Source organism: Bubalus bubalis, chromosome 3, assembly GCF_019923935.1.
Source record: "Bubalus bubalis isolate 160015118507 breed Murrah chromosome 3, NDDB_SH_1, whole genome shotgun sequence".
In the NCBI taxonomy this organism is placed as follows: Eukaryota; Metazoa; Chordata; class Mammalia; order Artiodactyla; family Bovidae; genus Bubalus; species Bubalus bubalis.
The window spans coordinates 74,195,117-74,214,896 of NC_059159.1; the positions used below are offsets into that span (position 1 = coordinate 74,195,117).

Here is a 19,780-nt window from a genome sequence, read left to right on the forward strand (position 1 = left end):
ACAGGCTGTAAATGGCAGAACCAGGAGCCAAAGCTGAGTTTAACTCCAAAGTTCAAAGTCCTAACTCATGATACTGTATCACCAGGAATATGACCCAAATGCTCTGCTGTTTCATTCAGAAAGCTCCTGGTTGCAAGAGATAATACGCATGTTTGCCCAAATGGACATGCAGTCCTCCCATTTCTCTGACAGTAAATTAAGACTGGTGGAGAGCTTGATTCTTGGATCCACATCAGATCAGCATTTTTTGTTTGCCTGTTCACTTTCACTGACTTGTCAAGGTCATCAGCTGTCAGCATGGATCTTGTAATGGATGACTGCCTGGCTTTCATTAGCATATTTATCGTGACCTGTTGTTGCGCTCCAGTGTTCACTACGCCCCGTGTCACCCTCTCCATGAAAACACATGGGAGAAATTTCTCTTAGGTTTCCGTTTAAGAAAGGGTTCGCCTTCTCTAAAACCATTTGTTTCATTTCAATAGATGTTAGAAATTCAGTACCAGATCAGTAAGAGGTTCAGCGACCACCTCTAGATCACAGAAACCAATCTTATCTCTGGGCGTAGTTTGCAGCTTCCCCCTCCCCACCATCTCTTCCCTTCTCTTTTAGGGTGATGCCTCTACTGTTTAATTGAGGGACAGAGGCAGAAGGTAGCACCCCGATTCTCAGCTTTCTCTGAACTATACAAAGGACCTTCTGTTCTCAGGGTTCTGCACTTACCTGTCTGCACCAGGTACTTGATACTAACTTCATCAACTGGGAAAAAGGCGGCAGTGGCCCCATACTCTGGACACATGTTGGCAATTGTAGCTCGGTCGGCAATGGACAGTTGGGCTACTCCTGGCCCAAAGAACTCGACAAACTTGCCTACTACCCCAACCTGGCGGAGGTGCTGAGCAACAGGATAATAACAGAATTTGAGATTTGATAACCCACATTTTTTTTCAGTATTTATTCTTTATGGTCATGCCAGGCGGCATGCAGGATCGTAGTTCCCCAATCAGGGACTGAACTCGTGCTCCCCACATCGGGAGGGCAGAGTCTTAACCAGTGGACCAACAGAGAAGTCCTGAAAACTCTTATTTAAAATGCAGAACTATCCCCTTGCAATTTTCATAAACTAGCCTTGTGAGTCAACACAAACTAAATTAGCCCAATATATTTTGGATTATGGGCTTCCCAGGTGGCTCAGTGGTAAAGAATCTGCCTACCAATGTAGGAGACGCAGGTTGGACCCCTGGGTTGGGAAGATCCCCTGGAGTAGGAAAGGGCAACCTGCTCTAGTATTTTTGCCTGGAAAATTCCATGGACAGAGGAGCCTGGCAGGCTACAGTCCATGGGGTCACAAAGAGTCAGACACGACTGAGCACACATTATAGATTACTTTTAAAAATAAAACTTAAAAAGCAATGCAACTAATACAACATGGTACCCTGTAGGAGATCCTAGAGCAGAAAAGGGACATTACTAAAAAGACTGGTGGAGTTCCTAGTTTAGTTAAAAATGGCATGCCAATGTTGACTACTATTTCTGGTTATGTAAGATGTTACCATCTGGGGGAGCTGAGAGAAAGGTAACAGAACTCTGTATTACCTTTACATTAACTCGCCTATAAATCTAAAATTATTTCAAAACAGTTCTTGAAAAAGAAAAATTAATATAAAAACACAATATTAAGAAAAGTTTTTCAAGATGAGAAAACTTTCTAAAGATTAAATAAATTCTTTCAACTTAAATAAGTTACGATTTGCACTTGCTGAGTAAGCAAATGCCTTGTTTCCAAGTGTATAATGAATGAATATCCTAAAAACAGGTATAAGGTAACCGACAGATTCAGGCAGTCTGACTCCCACATCTTTTCCATGCAAGCCATCAGCCAGAGCTGCAGCATCAGTGACCAGCTTGGGCCTGCATGGAATCAGTTTCATGAAGTGTGGACAACCACATAGACAGGCTCTTCTGATTATGTGGAATTCTGCCAAATTTTGTGGGTAAAGCCTATATTACTCTACACTTGAACGATGTGGACATCTCTGATAAGCTATAATATTCAAACATATCCAATTCTGATTTCCATGAAGATTAAATCAAAAGTATAGTATCCATCCCAAATACCCCAAGCCTCCAAACTATACAACCAGAAAAAACTTAGTAATAAAAAAAATTACTTTTCTAATAATCTTTCAAAATAAAACTGCCTTCTTTCTGCAAAGCAAGCAAATCATCATAAAAGATTACTTCCAACAAGGAGAAAAAAAAAAACAAACAAAAACCTAGTATTTTCCAGCTTGGAAAAACATCCGTTGCTGCTGCTGCTGCTGCTAAGTCGCTTTAGTCGTGTCCGACTCTGTTCGACCCCATAGACGGAAGCCCACCAGGCTCCCCCGTCCCTGGGATTCTCCAGGCAAGAGCACTGGAGTGGGTTGCCATTTCCTTCTCCAATGCATGAAAGTGAAAAGTTAAAGGGAAGTCGCTCAGTCGTGTCCGACTCTTCGCGACCCCATGGACTGCAGCCCACCAGGCTCCTCCATCCATGGGATTTTCCAGGCAAGAGTACTGGAGTGGGGTGCCGTTGCCTTCTCCGAAAACATCCGTTACAATAATGTAACTTAAATACAGAGAAAGAAATTTTAAAAGTCAGAAATTATTCATAGAAAGAGTTTGTTATTTACATACAAAGAAGAACCACATGGAAAAAGTACAGAAGTATAAACATATGCATGGAAATGATTTTGTACAACCTCAGCATAGTGATTATCTCTAGAAATGAGAAGGGTGGCTTCAGCCATAAACATTACATTTCACTTCTTTAAAAAATGTACATACAGAGACAGCTCTGAAGCAAAAACAGCAAAATGGTACCATCTGTTAAGTTTATGCGGTGGGCATATAAGTGTCATTTTAACTTCTGCGTATTTAAACTATTTCACGGTTTCAAAAACATTTTTTTTTTAATAAAAAGATCCATGCAGCAGCAGATCTGAAATTTGACCACAGAATTCTCGCCTTGTTGCGCCTCTTTTAAAGTCATCAAGGTACTGTTTCCTAGCATTTCTAGAGCACATGGAAACCAAGAGAGAGTCCATCAAGGACTTCCTTCCAGTTTGTCACTGAGACTCTCTAAGACCCCAGAAGAGGCAGCACTTGGTTACCTTGGTGATGGTGAGCACAATGTCAGTGGATGTTACCAGGGGGTGGGGATTTCCCACCAGCCTGTAGCCGATCACCTGGGGAAGCACCATGCTGATTGGCTGGCCCAGCATCACAGCTTCTGCTTCGATACCACCCACGCCTGTATGCAATAATGGTTTCATGACTCCTCAGGCATAGTTCAGTATCATTAATAAGTAGTCAACCCACTTACAGTATTTTACTAGTGCAAAGTTATATTTCCATAAAGAACTGTTATCTTTCCTTTATTTCCCTCTACAGAATTTTTAACAAGTGTTTCTCAGAGTGTGGTCTCCCGATATCTAGATCAAAATCCCCACGATTCCACACTGAAAAGGAGAGTGAGGGTCAGGAGTATCCATTTTTAACAAACTCTCCAGGTGGTTTTCATTTATTTTAAATGTCCCTAACCCCTTGTTCCAATTCATTCTTCCAAACATCATACTGACTGCGTAAAAGGCACAAAACACTTTTCAGGGTACTGGAAATATAGCAGTAAGCAAAACAGACAAAAATACCTCTTCGATATTTGTTGGTCACTCAAATTCATGCTGCTGGAATGTAATGGGATCAAAGAATATCGAAGACCATGCCATAGATCAGCATATACGGAATAGAAACCCAAAAAAGCACTCACCCCAACCAAGGACACCCAAACCATCAATCATGGTGGTGTGCGAATCTGTGCCCACAAGGCTGTCTGGGTAGTAATATCCATCCTGATCAAAGACCACTCTTGCCAAATACTCCAGATTCACCTGGTGGATGATTCCTGAGCCCGGTGGAATAATCCTCATGTTGCGAAAGGCCTGAGAGCCCCACTAGGGTTGAGAAATGGGAGGAACACTGTGAATGCCAGACACACGTTTACGCAGCTCACCTCTCCCTCACGCCCCACACGTATGAAGAATCAATCAATGGAACCAAGCTCTGCCCGTACCTTTAAAAATTCAAATCGTTCTTTATTTCTTTCAAATTCCAAGTCTTGATTCTTCTTTAAACTGTCTGCCCTGTCAAAGAGAACAACTAAACAAATAAATTTTAAGGCTTGAAATGTTACCAAAGTTATTGATGATAATAAACCAAATGGCATATCATCTGTAGGCCTGTTGGGTGGTAATGCATATATTCACACGGCAAAGAAGAGTTAATTAAAGGAAAAACAACTTTATTTTTGATTCAGGTGATTTTTTTACAATGTCTTTAAACATAGTAGGTAGAAAACATTGAGTGAATCTAAGTAAAAACTATTCTAATCATAAAGTCTAAGTCTTAGGAACAGACTTAAGACATTTATGAGGAGAACAGCAGTTTAGATTCTTAAAGAAGCCTTCTTTCCATACACCTTTCTCATCTGTGGCTTTGTTATGACACCTCTCTGAGCTGAGCCATGCCTGGGCCTGGCATTTTCATCTGTTTTATGTTGGGGACAGGAACCCAGTGATGCCAGGAGGCACAGGAATTTGTAGGATCACAACCTCCTATCCTCCAAATGGAGGTTTACAGGGCAGATGGCACCACCCAAAAACATCTATAAAACCCAAAATACATGCCAAGGTTTGCTCAAAGTCATTCCATCCATCAGGAGGGACATGGACAATGCAGAGCATCAGGAAGCTTTTCTAGAATTTTTATAATCAAACTACATTGTTTTGAGTCAAGGTAGAGTAAGTCATCGTGGTAACTCTGCATGCTTAGCACACAGGAGGCATTTGTAAACTATGTGTCATGGACTGAATGAACATAGAAAAGGACAGTAAAATTAATAGCTAAGAGCCAAGTCAGACCTCACTAATTGGTAGTTAACACTTACTGACGTTACAAGAGCTAGGCACTAAAGTGCTTTACATTTATTTTCTAATTTAGTCTTCAAAATAGCCCTTCAAGTTAGGGGCAACTAATATCCACATTTTTTTCAAAAGGAGACAGACAGAAGGTAAGGTGCTCAAGACTATCCAGCAAGTAAATGATGGAATTGGTACTGAAACCCAGGCAGTCTGACTCCAGAATCGATGTTCTAAATCACTATACTGTCTCCTTGCAGTAGGAGTTCCAGGAACTGCAGCAGTGGTGCTGGTATTGTAATAGCAACAACTACCATAATAATTAGAGCAGGAGCCAACATGCAAGATTGCAAGAGGCATATAGACTTTACACACATGAACTCACTCAATCATCGTAACAACCCCTCACGTAGGTACTACTATTATCCCAATGTATAGACGAGGAAGCCAAGGCACAGAAAGATTAGATAATTTTCCCAAGTACACTGAGGGCTTCATCCCTCCGGTCCCTACCTGTGACTTCAGGTCCTCCACCTTCATCCTAGTACACTGAGGGCTCCATCCCTCCACCTTCATCCTAGTACACTGAGGGCTCCATCCCTCCACCTTCATCCTAGTACACTGAGGGCTCCATCCCTCCAGTCCCCACCTGTGTCTTCAGGTCCTCCACCTTCATCCTAGTACACTGAGGGCTCCATCCCTCCAGTCCCCACCTTGTCTTCAGGTCCTCCACCTTCATCCTAGTACACTGAAGGGTCCATCCCTCCACTTTCATCCTAGTACACTGAAGGGTCCATCCCTCTGGTCCTCACCTGTATCTTCAGGTCCTCCACCTTCATCCTAGTACACTGAAGGGTCCATCCCTCTGGTCCTCACCTGTATCTTCAGGTCCTCCACCTTCATCCTAGTACACTGAGGGCTCCATCCCTCCGGTCCCCACCTGTATCTTCAGGTCCTCCACCTTCATCCTAGTACACTGAAGGGTCCATCCCTCCAGTCCCCACCTGTGTCTTCAGGTCCTCCACCTTCATCCTAGTACACTGAGGGCTCCATCCCTCCACCTTCATCCTAGTACACTGAGGGCTCCATCCCTCCAGTCCCCACCTGTGTCTTCAGGTCCTCCACCTTCATCCTAGTACACTGAGGGCTCCATCCCTCCACTTTCATCCTAGTACACTGAGGGCTCCATCCCTCCACCTTCATCCTAGTACACTGAGGGCTCCATCCCTCCAGTCCCCACCTGTGTCTTCAGGTCCAGATCCATATTCCCAATGTATCCTGAGCATCTACACCAGGAACACTTTGGGCACCACAAATGCAACAGGTCAAATCCTAATGTGTGACCTTCCTCCCTGCATCTCCTTCTTGTCCTTATCTGTCCATCCCTCATCTAATGATCTCCTCTTCTCCCACTTAGTACCTACAGCTATCAGAGTATTTATTCCAGAAACAGCCTCCGGTCTTGTTTCTCTCAATCTAGTCAACCTATCTTTTGTACTGTCACCAGAATTTGGTTTTCCAAAATACAGATCATCACAACCCATGCTGAATCTGCCAGGGGATCCCATTTTCTAAATAAAGTACAAATCCTTTTCTTTAAAACACAAGGTCCTTCAGTCTGACCTCAGACTTCCTTCATGCACTCTTTCCCATCCTCCAGTCTAAACTTTCAGCTTCAACAGCACTGTGGCCTTCATACTCTCCCACACCACACTTTCCTCATGCCTTCGCATGCTCTGTTCTCTCTGTGTAGAATGTCTTTCCAGTTCCTTGTGGTAAACATTCCTGGGGACCTAGATTAAGTGATACTCCTGGAAGAATCTCCCAACTCTCCAAGTTAGAAATTTCGTTCCTACACTTATTAACTGCATTCAAGCTATGCATTCTCTAATCTCTCTGCTTTTTGAGACTAACCTGCTTCTTGAACAAATACTAGCACACAATAGGTCTGTTAAATAGAATTCTTTTTAATAAAAAAAAAAGGAAAGGCATCTTGGAACATTATTTTTAATCATGTATGGCCCTGCGCCATCTCTTCTGCCGTACTCTGAGCACACATGGACTCCCAGTCATTATGCCTCATCCTCCTGTCTCTAGAAGGATATCAGAGCTCCTTACAGCAGAAGCAGGGCTGGAAGAAGACCATTTAACTCGCAGAATTTTGGGACCATCAGTTTGATATAAATGACACAGTCACAGGACAAGCATAGGCTGCTTTATGATATGTTAATTCTAAGCTAAAAAAAAAAAAAAAGAAACCCACCAACAACAACCCTTTTAGTCGCTAAAACAGAACAACTTTCATGCTAACCTTGGCTCTTTCTTTAACTTAGTTCTAGTTATTCAAATGAATAAACAGACCTAGAATTCAGAGTTTTCCACCACTCAGAACTGCCCTACATTTACCCAACCTGGTGAGTTTTTAATAATATCTCTGAATGTGAATGGCCTCACAGATTAAAGAGGAAATGTCCCCTTATTTACATAAGTTGAAATCAGATTTGGATGTAGTTCAAAGTTTCTGAGTATTACATTTAATGGTACTCCAGAAATTCACAGAAAATATTTATAGAGGAAATAGTTTGTAGTTCGGACATGCTTGAAATCTGGTTGGAAACTGTTATATTCTTGTTGGGATTTTAAAAAAGGTTATTTCTGAGATAACTTTGCAAAACATTATAATAATGCATTAGTTAGATCCTTGATCCCTAAAGATAGTGTGAAGCCAATTTACTAATATTCAAACCAAGGAAAAAGTTTAGAAATACTTAACTGAGAAAATTCACCATCCTGCCACCCCTTACTCAGTTGTACTAGTGCATTTCTGGAAATAGCTGGAAAAAAGCCCACAGCACAGAGTTCCACAAAAGCTGAGACGTATCACATTTAATTCTTTACAAAAATGAGGAAACAGACTGGGAGGTCAAATTGCAAAACCAAACTCAAGAAATAAAAACAAAACACTAGCAATGAAAATGCTTCTCACAGAAATGTTTCTCTTGAATTAAAAAAAAAAAGTGTTTGCTAGATTTGGGTATCATTTTGGATCAAAGCTCAACCTTGGACTTTGCATTTTTCAAAACAATATTTTCAGTGTTACAGTGTAAATGAAAAAGGTCCATAAAAAATTGAAACCAGAGTTGATAGATGTCACAGCTTATAGAGGAAACCAAGTCACAGTTGGTGCTGATTCAGATTCTTTACCTACTTAAGAGTCAGGAGTTCTTTGAGTTTTGAGTCAAATAACTTCAGACATTAAAACAACTGCAATTCTGTCTCCACCAGTACTTCTACCTTCCAGGCCAGGGAAATAAAGGTAAATCCATGAAGGCCAATGAGAGTCTTCAAGAAAGATAAAAGTGGCCCATGATTTTGTGAGGTTGTTGTTGCTCAGTCGCTAAATTGTGTCCGGCTCTTTGTGACCCCATGGACTTCCCTGTCCTTCACTATCTCCCAGAGTTTGCTCAAATTCATGTCCATTGAGTCAGTGATGCCATCCAACCATTTCATCCTCTGCCACCCTCTTCTCCTTTGCCTTTGTGAGCTTACTTTTTATTCATTTCTGAAGTGGGACTTTAGGAAACGTACTTACTCTTCAATAGGACAATAGTTTGTGTATTTTTAACTCTTCCCTTTGAAATCAAAATATTAGATTGAGCGCATGTAATTTAAGGGGGCGGGGAAAGCCTAAGGATGGGTTTAGAGTCCAAAGGAAAGGAAAGAGCTGGCAAGTATCCAGTCTGCTTGTTCCAAGAACTGACAGTTCAGGAGACAAAGCAGATTTCTCTCTATTCCTGAATTTTTCTGGTTTGGATATTGTCAATACTAATTTGAGAATGACCAGTTTCTACGTTTCTCTTAAGGCTATATGGAACCCACTTAAATTGCCAAGAAAGCAAATAAAGGTTTTGGGTTTTTTTTTTTCCCTTTGTGTGGCTGGTTTCACATTCTTAAATGAACTTCTAGTATAAAAACATCAGCTTCTTATTGTAAAAATAAAGAATAGTTACAATTGCTTAGCAGTTTGGCACCTCTCTTTCCAATTCTTTAATCTCTGCCTAGCTTTTCATTGCGGAGAAGGCAATGGCACCCCACTCCAGTACTCTTGCCTGGAAAATCCCATGGACAGAGGAGCCTGGTAGGCTGCAGTCCATGGGGTCACTGAGGGTCGGACACGACTGAGCAACTTCACTTTCACTTTTTACTTTCATGCATTGGAGAAGGAAATGGCAACCCACTCCAGTGTTCTTGCCTGGAGAATCCCACGGACGGGGGAGCCTGGTGGGCTGCCATCTATGGGGTCGCCCAGAGTCGGACACAACTGAAGTGACTTAGCAGCAGCAGCTTTTCATTGAGCTGAGATCACTCTACACAGGCAACTTCTACCTGGCTCCTTGAGCTAACACATGAGCATGTTCCAAGTGTTATTAAGGATTTAAATATAACCCTAAAGGTTACTTAATATATTTATTTTAAGGATATATGTAATTTAATAAATCACTCTCCTTTGTTGGGACACCTAGAATGCTTTTAGGTTTTCTCTATTATAAATAATACTTTAAAGAGCGCTATTTAGTCACTAAGCTTCTGCTGAATTTCAGAAATCTATAAAGGGTATGTTTAGAAGTAGAAATCGCAGGACAAAGGATATGCCAATTTCTAACGATCCAAATACACAGTGCTTTCATTATTTCTAATTTCCAGCACTATCAGCAGTGTATAAAACTGTCTCCATCATGACACCTTTATAATTAATAACATTTATTTTCTAATCTTAACTATGTTGATAAGAGAAAATGGTATCTCAAGGGTTTAATTTACCTTTTAATTACTTGTAAAGTTGAAAAGGCTTTATATACTGTTTACCATTTTCTTTTACTGTGACATGTCTACTTTCCTTTGCCCATTTATTTGCTGGGTTTTACTGTTTCTTTTTTTAAATAGGTTACACATACTCTGTATATATTAAGGCTATTAACTCTATTGAAAATATTGTTCAAGTTATCTCTTGTTAGCTTTGAAGTCCTTACATCTATAGTTTTTGTGCCTTTGTTTCATTCATTGCCTCTCAATTGAGAAAAGTCTTTCTCATCAAGACATCTGACACATATAAAGTTACATTTTCTTCTAAATGTTTGATAATTTAATTTTAAAAATATTAATGCTTTCAATCATAGGTACTGTTTTTTCTACCAAAGAATTAATTTTCCCAGCATTGTATGCAGAACAGTTATTTCCTTTTAACTAAGGTTCTATCTAAAGTTGGAAATAATTTTACTTAGTTATATTTCTAGGTGAAGGTATCAGCCTTCTAGCAGTACCTGGCTGCCCTCCGTGTATTCATATCCCTGTTGTGTAATCTTGCAGTTACTGGAGTGTATGCCTCCACCCCTGACTTTGGGCTCGACCGTGGGCCTTGCTCTGATTAATGTCATTGTGAACAGAAGTAATCAGACGTCAGTCCCTCATCAAGGCTTTGAGAGATACTGCAGGTTCCTGCTTGCTCTCTCAAGCCTCTGTGATGCCCAGACAGCTGCTTTCTCCTTTAGCCTGGGCTCCCAAAGCAGCCCACAGAGAATGGGGCAGGCCCAGCTGCCCGCAGGTGTGCAGTGTAAGCAGTCAACCCAGTCAAGGCTGGGTGAGGCACAGTTGCCCAACCGCACTCAGCTGAGGTTAGTGGACCTCCCAACTAATTGGTAGATGTGTAAGAGATACATTTTTATCATCTACCGACACTGAGATTTTACTGGTAGGTTATTGGTAGGGTTATGGCAGGAAGAGAGAAGCGGGTATCCCGAACAGTAGAAGGAACAGCGGAAAAGAAAGGTACGGACATTATGGACACTCGTGTGGAGAGGCAGAGATGGCTAGATATAAAATAATTACTTGGAATTAAAAGAGTAATAAGGATCCAGTGGTTAGAAAAAGCAAAACAAAACACCAAAACTCTTTTAAGGTCACACACATACTTGTACTAACAAGCTCTCCTGGCAGAAATCTGTTTGTGTTTTTCACCCAAACTTCAAGCTTAAACACAGCCTGCTCCCCCGAAGGAAGTAAATAGAAAGAAAAAAAAAGATTAATGTCCCCATCACTAAAAAAAAAAAAAAAAAAAAAAAACTTCAAGGGAAAATATATAGTAAGTTTGAGTTTTTCTGAATATATCTTTTAAAGATTTTTCTTCTTTTATTTAACGATACACACACACACAAGAAAGACTTATACGCCAAGATTTTGCACAAAGCAGAAAACCCAAATATTAATCCTAGTCTCTCACCTTCTGTTGAAATCAACCTGGATGGAATGATCAATGACAAGATCAGCAGGACAGATGGGGTTTATTTTCTCTGGATTGCCTCCTAACTTTTTCACAGCATCACGCATGGCAGCAAAGTCAACCACAGCTGGCACACCCCTAAGAAATGGGAGAATTAAGCAGAAGACAAATCTGTTAAACAAGTGTTATGCGGGTTTTTTCCAGCTTTTGTTTCTGCTGCAAATATTGGCAAGAGGGCTATCTCACCAGTGGAGCAAATGATAGACGTCAGAAAAGTGAAAGCTGCTAAATACATTTCCTTGAGTGGAAATCACATCAGTAATGAGCATCATGGCTGAGTGGTACCTCTATACGCAATTTTATTCCTGCATTAAAGTTCACAACCAATGTGGTTTAGGCAGAGAAACTGTCAGAAAGCTGGCACTTAAAAACTTGGGAACTTTTTCTGTTATTACTGTTCCCTACTCACATGGTGGGCTACCAAAGTCCTGGGCAAGACAGAGATCACACCCTTCAACTTCAAATTTAAAGGAATGGATGTAACTCAGAAAAGCGGCTGTGAATCAAGTTTATATTAAATGCATCCTTCCTTTTTATTATATTAGAGACTAAAATATGAGTAATCATCCTCTAAAAAAATGAAATTTGGTCGCCAGAAGGAATAAAATAATATTGTTTAAAAAAATGAAAAGGTAGTCTGTGAAGGGGTGAAGGGCTTCCCTGGTGGCCCACTGATTGAGAACCCACCTGCCAATGCAGGGGACACGGCTTCAGTCCCTGATCCGGGAAGATCCCACATGTCCCAAGGCAACTCAGCCTGTGTGCCACAACTACTGAGCCTGTGCTCTAGAGCCCGGGAGCCGCAGCTCCTGGAGCCCATGTGCTGAGAGCCTGTGCTCTGCAACAAGAGAGGCCACCGCAATGCGAGGCCAGCATACCACAACTATAGAGTATTCCCTGCTCACTGCAGCTAAAAGCCCGAGGGCAGCAATAAAGACCCAGTACAGCCAAAAATGAACAAATAAACAAATAGATTTTTTTTTTTAAAGCGAGGCTGTGATGGGAAGCAGTTCTTGGGACTAGCAGGGTGTGAGCAGAGACTTAACAGCAACACATCAGGCCTTGCAAACTACGTCTCCCCTCTGGTGATACATATCAACATTCCAAGGATGTCTGTTTAAAACCTGGCTCCCTGGGTGACAGGATGTGGGGGAGAAAAGATTCTAAGACAGTTCCACTTCATGCTGTCTCTTTCACCTTTTTTGCTAGTACACTGAGGGCTAGGATCTTCAAGACCAAGGACAATGACCTCCACCACTGGAAAAGGTGGATGAGTATCATCCCTGAGATTATCTCTTGCCATCTGGGATGACCGCCCTCTTTTGCTTTCAAGTGTCTCTGAATATTGAGTGAAAAATCACACAATCACTGTGTTGTTTTTTTGTTTTTGCCTTTAAAAAGCCTTCTCTACAGGCCAATAAGGGAGGGAGAGAAGAGAGTAAGGTGATACGAGGCTCACGTAAAGTCCTGCAGGATGACTCGGGCAGGCTTAAAGGGCACTTCTATGTTCTTATGCTGCATGACCTTCCAATTCAGGATATTTTCAACATCATTTTTCTTCACCAAAAATTGATCACAGTTCCGAATGGCTGCCTCCAGGAGAACTCTGATAGAAAATGGTAAGGATCCTAGGAATAAAAGGAGAAAGCATAACAAAACAAACAAAAATCCATGAGACATCTTATTATCAGAGCTCTTTAAAGCCAATCTCCATCCAAACTTGATACAAGGCAACATCCCCGCTAGTCTTTCAACAAGGAAAGACAGTAAATTTAAACTGATTTCAACGATATGAAATATAAGAATATTGAATGGGCTTGAGACATTCAGTTATTAGGAAATACCTGCAGCCTAGGCAAAAGTAAAATATTACAGTTAATTCTTTCATAGCCAGTGCCTGCCTAGCCTTGGAATCCAATAACAGAGCTTCCCTTAAGTTATCATGAAGGAAATCAGTCTAGATTATTCAATTTGCTGTATTACTGTTAGTAAAATACACATACACACATACAGAGTAGTATTTGTTATGAAACCTCAGTGTGTAAAAAATGAGAAAATAACCCCTTTACGATGATTAAAATAAGACCAAAGAATAGTCATATATACCTTTCAAAGGAAATAAATACCTAAACTCCATGGAGTATGGTCATTGATAACCATGTTTTTTAGAATAAGACAATGGTAATTTTTAAGAAAAGTTATTTTGCTTATAAAAGAAGTGGTTCAACTTGATACATAAGAATTATTCACTAGTACTATCCAGAGAAGGCACGAGTACAAAGGCAGAAAAGCACAGGAGTTGGGACAAAACAGGCTTGTGTTTTCATCCTCTTCCGCTCTTTTTGTTGCTGTTCAGTTGCCAAGTTGTGTCTCACGCTGCACACCATGAACTGTGGCACGCCAGGCTTCCCTGTCCTTCACCATCTCCCTGAGTTTGTGCAACTCATGTCCACTGAGTCAGTGATGCCATCCAACCACCTTATCCTGTGTTGTTCCCTTCTACTCTTGCCCTCAGTCTTTCCCAGCATCAGGGTCTTTTCCAGTGAATCAGCATCAGGTGGCCAAGGAATTGGAGCTTCAACTTCAGCATCAGTCCTTCCATTGGATATTCAGGGTAGATTTCCTTTAGGTTTGACTGGTTTGATCCAGTGGATGTCGGCAATTTGATCTCTGGTACCCCTGCCTTTTCCAAATCCAGCTTGTACATCTGGAAGATGTACTTACTGCTGAAGCCTAGCTTGAAGGATTTTGAGTATTACCTTGCTAGCATGTGAAACAAGTACAATTGTGTGGCAGTCTGAACATTCCTTTGCATTACTCTTTGGGATTGGAATGAGAACTGACCTTTTCCAGTCCTGTGGTCATTGCTGAGTTTTCCAGATTTGCTGGCATATTGAGTGCAGCACTTTCACAGCATCATCTTTTAGGATTTGAAATAGCTCAGCTGGAATTCTATCACCTCCACTAGCTTTGTTTGTAGGAATGCTTCCTAAGGCCCACTTGACTTCACACTCCAGGAAATCTGGCTCTAGGTGAGTGATCACACCATCGTGGTTATCTGGGTCATTAAGAACTTTTTCCGTACAGTTCTGTGTATTCTTGACACCTCTTTTTAATCTCTTCTGCTTCTGTTTGGTCCTTGCTATTTCTGTCCTTTATTGTGCCCATCTATGCACGAAATTCCCTTGGAATCTCTATTTTCTTGAAGAGATCTCTAGTCTTTCCCATTCTGTTGTTTTTTCTCTATTTATTTGCATTGTTCACTCAAGGCTTTCTTATCTCTCTTTGCTTTTCTCTGGAACTCTGCATTCAGTTTGGTGTATCTTTCCCTGCCTTTCGCTTCTCTTCTTTTCTCAGCTGTTTGTAAGTCCTCCTCAGACAACCATTTTGCCTTCCGGCATTTCTTCTTCTCGGGGATGGATTTGGTCACCACCTCCTGTACAGTGTTATGAACCTCCGTCCATAGTTCTTCAGGCACTCTGTCTACCAGATCTAATCCCTTGGATCTATTTCTCACTTCCACTGTATAATCATAAGGGATTTGATTTAGGTCATACCTGAATGGTCTAGTGGTTTTCCCCACTTTCTTCAATTTAAGTCTGAATTTGGCACTAAGGAGTTCATGATCTGAGCCACAGTCAGCTCCAGGTCTTGTTTTTGCGGACTATTTAGAGCTTCTCCATTTTTGGCTACAAAGAATATAATCAATCTGATTTTGGTGTTGACCATCTGGCGATGTCCATATGTAGAGTTGTCTCTTGTGTTGTTGGAAAAGGATGTTTGCTCTGACCAGTATGTTCTCTTGGCGAAGCTTTTGTTAGCCTTTGCCCTGCTTCATTTTGTACTCCAAGACCAAACATGCCTGTTACTCCAGGTATCTCTTGACTTCCAACTTTTGCATTCTAGTCCCCTATGATGAAAAGGACATTTTTTGTTTTTGTTGTTAGTTCTTGAAGGTCTTGTAGGTCTTCATAGAATTGTTCAACTTTAGCTTCTTTGGCATTAGTGGTTGGGGCATAGACTTGAATTACTGTGATGTTCAATGGTTTGCCTTAGAAACGAACAGAGATCATTCTCCCATTTTTGAGACTGCACCCAAGTACTGCATTTCAGACTCTCTTGTTGACTGTGAGGGCTACTCCATTTTCTTCTAAGGGATTCATGTCCACAGTAGTCAATATAATAATCATCGTTATTAACTTTTCCCATTCCCATTTTAGTTCAGTGATTCCTAAAATGCCAATGTTTACTCTTGCCACTTTCTGTTTGACCACATCCAGTGTACCTTGATTCATGGACCTAACATTCCAGGTTCCTATTCAATACTGTTCTTTACAGCGTCGGACTTTACTTTCACCACCAGACACAGCACAATTGGGCGTCCTTTCCACTTTGGCTCAGCCTCTTCATTCTTTCTGAAGCTGTTTCTCTGCTCTTCCCCAGTAGCATACTGGACACCTACAGACCTAGGAGGCTCATCTTTCAGTGTCATATCTTTTTGCCTTTTCCTACTGTTCATGGGGTTCTCAAGGCAAGAATACTGGAGTGGTTTGCCATTCCTGTCTCCAGTGGCCCATGTCTTGTCAGGCCCTGACTAGCAGGCACATGCCCTTCCGCTGTTCCACGTAGCTGGAGGACATGCCCAGTGCCCTGGTTGTCCCACTGCTGGTTCTCGCTGAGCGTGTAAACCTTCACTGGCTGCTGGGCGTGTTGGCCAACATTCCACCCGGGGGCCTGGGCAAAGGCCCTGCTGGAGCTGTTGGCTGGAGCTGACTGACAGAGGAAACCCAGGAGCGCAGGGCTGCCCAGCCTCTCTGCTGCCACTGCTTGTCCTAGGCCCAATCTGCCACCCAGCGGCCTGACTGTTGCCGCTGGCTGCCTCCTACCTACATAGCTGTTATTTAACCATATCATTGACTCTCTTTGGGCCTCAGCTTCCTCAGGACTTTTTAATGTTTTTGAATATAGCCTGACAGGCTTGTTATTCAGATTAAATAATATACATGTACAAACACTCTCTATACCAAGTGTTACATAAATGTTATATGTATATAATCATTATCTACTTGAAAATGAGCAATGTAAGAAGGGTGTGTGTGTGTATTTCTGTGGTTAATCCAAGACCATTCAGCCATTCTCTGCTACTCCCTCTTCCAACTCTCCTAAAGGCTGATTTATTAGGTAGTTTAGTTATTATGCAACTGATATGCCGATTGCTATCAGAGCATTTATATCAAAGAGCCATGTACCTACCATATCTGGAATCCTCCAATTTATTCAAATTGAAGAACTTCTTTCCTGGTTGTGCAGGATCCAAAGGCTCAACAAGGTGTGCAAATGGGTTGCTCATGATTCCTGATGACCAGGTGTCCCTGAAAAGGACAGAGAACATTTAATTTCTCTTCTCAAAGCTGGATCTTATTTATTCCAATGAGTATTTGCCCTCTTTAACAATTATGATACACACTGACTTCAAGAAATCACTTATTATCTTTTCAGAGTGGTGGGAAGGTGGGACACAAATGAATATCAGAATGATATTCTTAGCAAAGAAAATGACCTCTGTGAAGTTCCTGTGAAAGCTAGCATTCACCTCTCAAGAGTGTACAATTCCAAACTTCTTTTGTCTTATATCTACAACTTTCCAACATGATTGCACTGATAAGACATGAGGCAGAAGGGAAATGAAGGAAGTGTCACACGGGAAATTGCAAACACATGAACACCTGAGCTGGATTCATGCTTTGCTTGACAGGAGGTAAGAGGTAGGAGCAGGTGACATTGTACAACTACATAAAACCTGAACTCTGGGAAAGCAGGCTTGAAAACAGCTGTTTTCTTCCGTAACTGCCTCTGCAGCATTTTAAATAAACTTGTTAGTTAGAAGTCTTCTGGACTCACTTTTACATAATGGTAGCAAGAGTGTGTTCACATCAAGGAATCTTTAAGGTACCCGGTGGATATATAAAAGGCCAGACTCCCAAGTAAGTCTGGAGAGGACCCTCTACCCCAGCTCTGGGCAGAACTTCTCCTGTACCTTTTTATAAATTGTAAGCGGTGAACAAAAAAGATCTGGCCTGAACCATACAGATAAACAGTGATTCAAGTAACTATACAACTTAGAGCAAAACACTCCAGTGTAGGAGCTGGAAGACTTGCTTTCTAGATCTACCACTTTGGCGAAAATCCTTATCAGTCCACTCTTCAGTCTTAATTACTATACAAGAATAGTAAAATTTCCCTACTTAATCCAAGGTTTTATGAATAAATATGAACTTTTGTTCAATCTATTTTGGGGATGACTGATATGAAATAATCAACATATTACTATAAAATAAAAAAAAAGAAAAGATATGTATCTCGACAAACCCATCCTAAATTGGAAATGCCATAAGCTGAAATGCATTTAATGTACTACGCTGCTGAACATCACAGTTCAGCCAAACCTACCGCGGATATTCTCAGGACTCTTTAACGCTAGCTTACAGTTGGGTAAGATAACCTAACACAGAGTTGAATATCTCATGTAATGTATTGACTACTGTGCTGAAAATGGAAAACAGAGTGGCTGTTTGAGAACAGAGCGGCTGTGAGATTGTTCACCCCAGTGATGGCGTGACTGACTGGGAGCTGCGGCTACAGCTACTCGCAATCACAGCAGAGTACAGTACCGGTAGCACCAGCCCGGGCAAGGATCAAAACTCAAAATTCAAAGTGTGTTTCTACTGAATGCCTATCGCTTTTGCACCAAAATGGTAAAAAAAAAAAAAAAAAAAAAATTGTAAGCTGAACCATTGTAAACCGAGGACCGTTTGTAGAGAAAACAACTGTCCGTGAGGATGAACAGTGATCAGTGGCCCTTGTCTCCAGAGACAGGCCCATGTTTTCATCAAGACACAAGACAGACTGGTTCCTTTAGGGAATGAGGGAGTTAAAGTTGCTCAGTTGTGTCCAACTCTTTGCGACCCCATGGACTGTAGCCTGCCAGGCTCCTCTGTCCACAGGATTCTCCAGACAAGAATACTGGAGTGGGTTGCCATTCCCTTCTCCAGGGGATCTTCCCAACCCAGGGATCAAACCTGGGACTCCTACACTGCACGCAGATTCTTTCCTGTCTGAGCCAAGAGGGAAGCCCCTGAAGAGGGACAGAGGCCTCAAAGTCAGAACTGGGAGGACGACTCACATTCATCGTATATCCTTTGGTATTGTTTGCATTTTAAACTGAGGACAAATAAAGTTGTTTGAAAATGAGTTAAAAACTTAAGAGAGAGAATGTGTTCATTCACTCTGTCTGAAGTCCAGTGCTGGGCCGTTCTGATGAGAGGCAGCTGAGTGAGGAGTAGCCCTGCCTTCCTGGAGTTCCCCGTGCAGGAAGGCCAGGATGGTCTGGGCACCTGTAATGGAGAGAGAATGCAGTGGAAAGGCATGTGTGTGTGAGAGACAGTGTGTGTGAGTGTGTGTGTGTCTGTGTAGAGGTGGAGCAGGTGGGGTGGGGGTGGGGAAACGGATCTGATCAGCACCTTGTTGCTAGGAGTGGCTTCTTTCCCCTGGACACACTTTTTTTTTTTTAATCTTTATTGAATTTGTTATAGTATTGCTTCTGCTGTGTATGTCCTGGTTTTTGGGCCTCAAGGCATGTGGGATCTTAGCTCCCCAACCAGGGATCGAACAGGTACTCCCTGCATTGGATGGCAAAGTCTTAACCAGTGGGCCGCCGTGGAAGTCCCATCCCACATGGTTTTTGCTGGAGCTGCAATTTGGTGGGGGAGACTAAAGGCCAAGGGACTGCCTTCTCTAGGAATTCTGGAGCTGAAACTAAAGAAAGGCCAGCAGGGGACGCTGGGGCATGCTGCAGCTCTATTTACAAAAGCACACACCCCAGGTCATCTGGGGTAGAATTACCTGGGGATCGTTCTTGTCAAAAATAGACTCCTGTCCCAACCCCACTCCCCAAGCTGCTGAATCAGAAGGGACTGGGGAAGCAGCAGGACCTAATAATCTCCCAGGTGTCTCTAGAAGGTGTCCAGTCTGAGAATCATTGCTGGGCGGTGTGGAGGGTCAGGCAAGGAACGCTCACTTAGTTCAGAAGGCGGTGAGGTACCATGGAAGGGAGATGTGTAAGATGGTGAGGGAATGAAACCAAAACACCACCCCAGTTCAGGAAGGGGCCCTGAACAAGGGAAGCAGGCAGCACCTGGCCAGGCAGCTCAGGCATTGCTTGCCCAGCCAAGGGAGCAGCAACCACTTGGCTCCAGCCACAGGCTGCATGCAGGAATGCCAGCCCAGTGTGGACAGTGTTCAAGTGAGGCTGGCAATCTGGATTTCCACCCAAACTCTCTTGATTTACAAATGTTGGTAACTAAATTTTCCTGAACGACTGAGTGGCCTGCACCATAATGGCCAAACCAAACACGCCCATGGGTGAGCCCTGCCCTGCGTTCTCACTCAGCCTGGCAGATGTTTTGGAGGAACGGTAAGAAACTAAAGA

At 42.1% G+C, this 19,780-nt stretch overlaps 1 protein-coding gene and 1 long non-coding RNA gene across 3 annotated transcripts in view; one reads left to right on the top strand and one right to left on the bottom strand.

Annotated features, from left to right (window-relative positions):
* The window catches only part of ACO1 (aconitase 1), a 67,186-nt gene that overhangs the window by 24,496 nt on the left and 22,910 nt on the right, over positions 1-19,780 (bottom strand). The window contains exons 2-8 of the mRNA XM_006060271.4: positions 16,546-16,664; positions 12,752-12,920; positions 11,233-11,370; positions 4,112-4,181; positions 3,809-3,992; positions 3,153-3,292; positions 721-892 (exon numbers count right to left, since the gene is read on the bottom strand). Of these exons, the coding sequence (XP_006060333.2) occupies positions 721-892; positions 3,153-3,292; positions 3,809-3,992; positions 4,112-4,181; positions 11,233-11,370; positions 12,752-12,920; positions 16,546-16,642 (970 nt within the window). The 5' untranslated portion in view covers positions 16,643-16,664. The remainder of the gene's footprint in view (positions 1-720; positions 893-3,152; positions 3,293-3,808; positions 3,993-4,111; positions 4,182-11,232; positions 11,371-12,751; positions 12,921-16,545; positions 16,665-19,780) is intronic.
* LOC123465585 overlaps positions 1-19,780 on the top strand; it is a 108,127-nt gene that overhangs the window by 19,620 nt on the left and 68,727 nt on the right. The window lies entirely within an intron of this gene.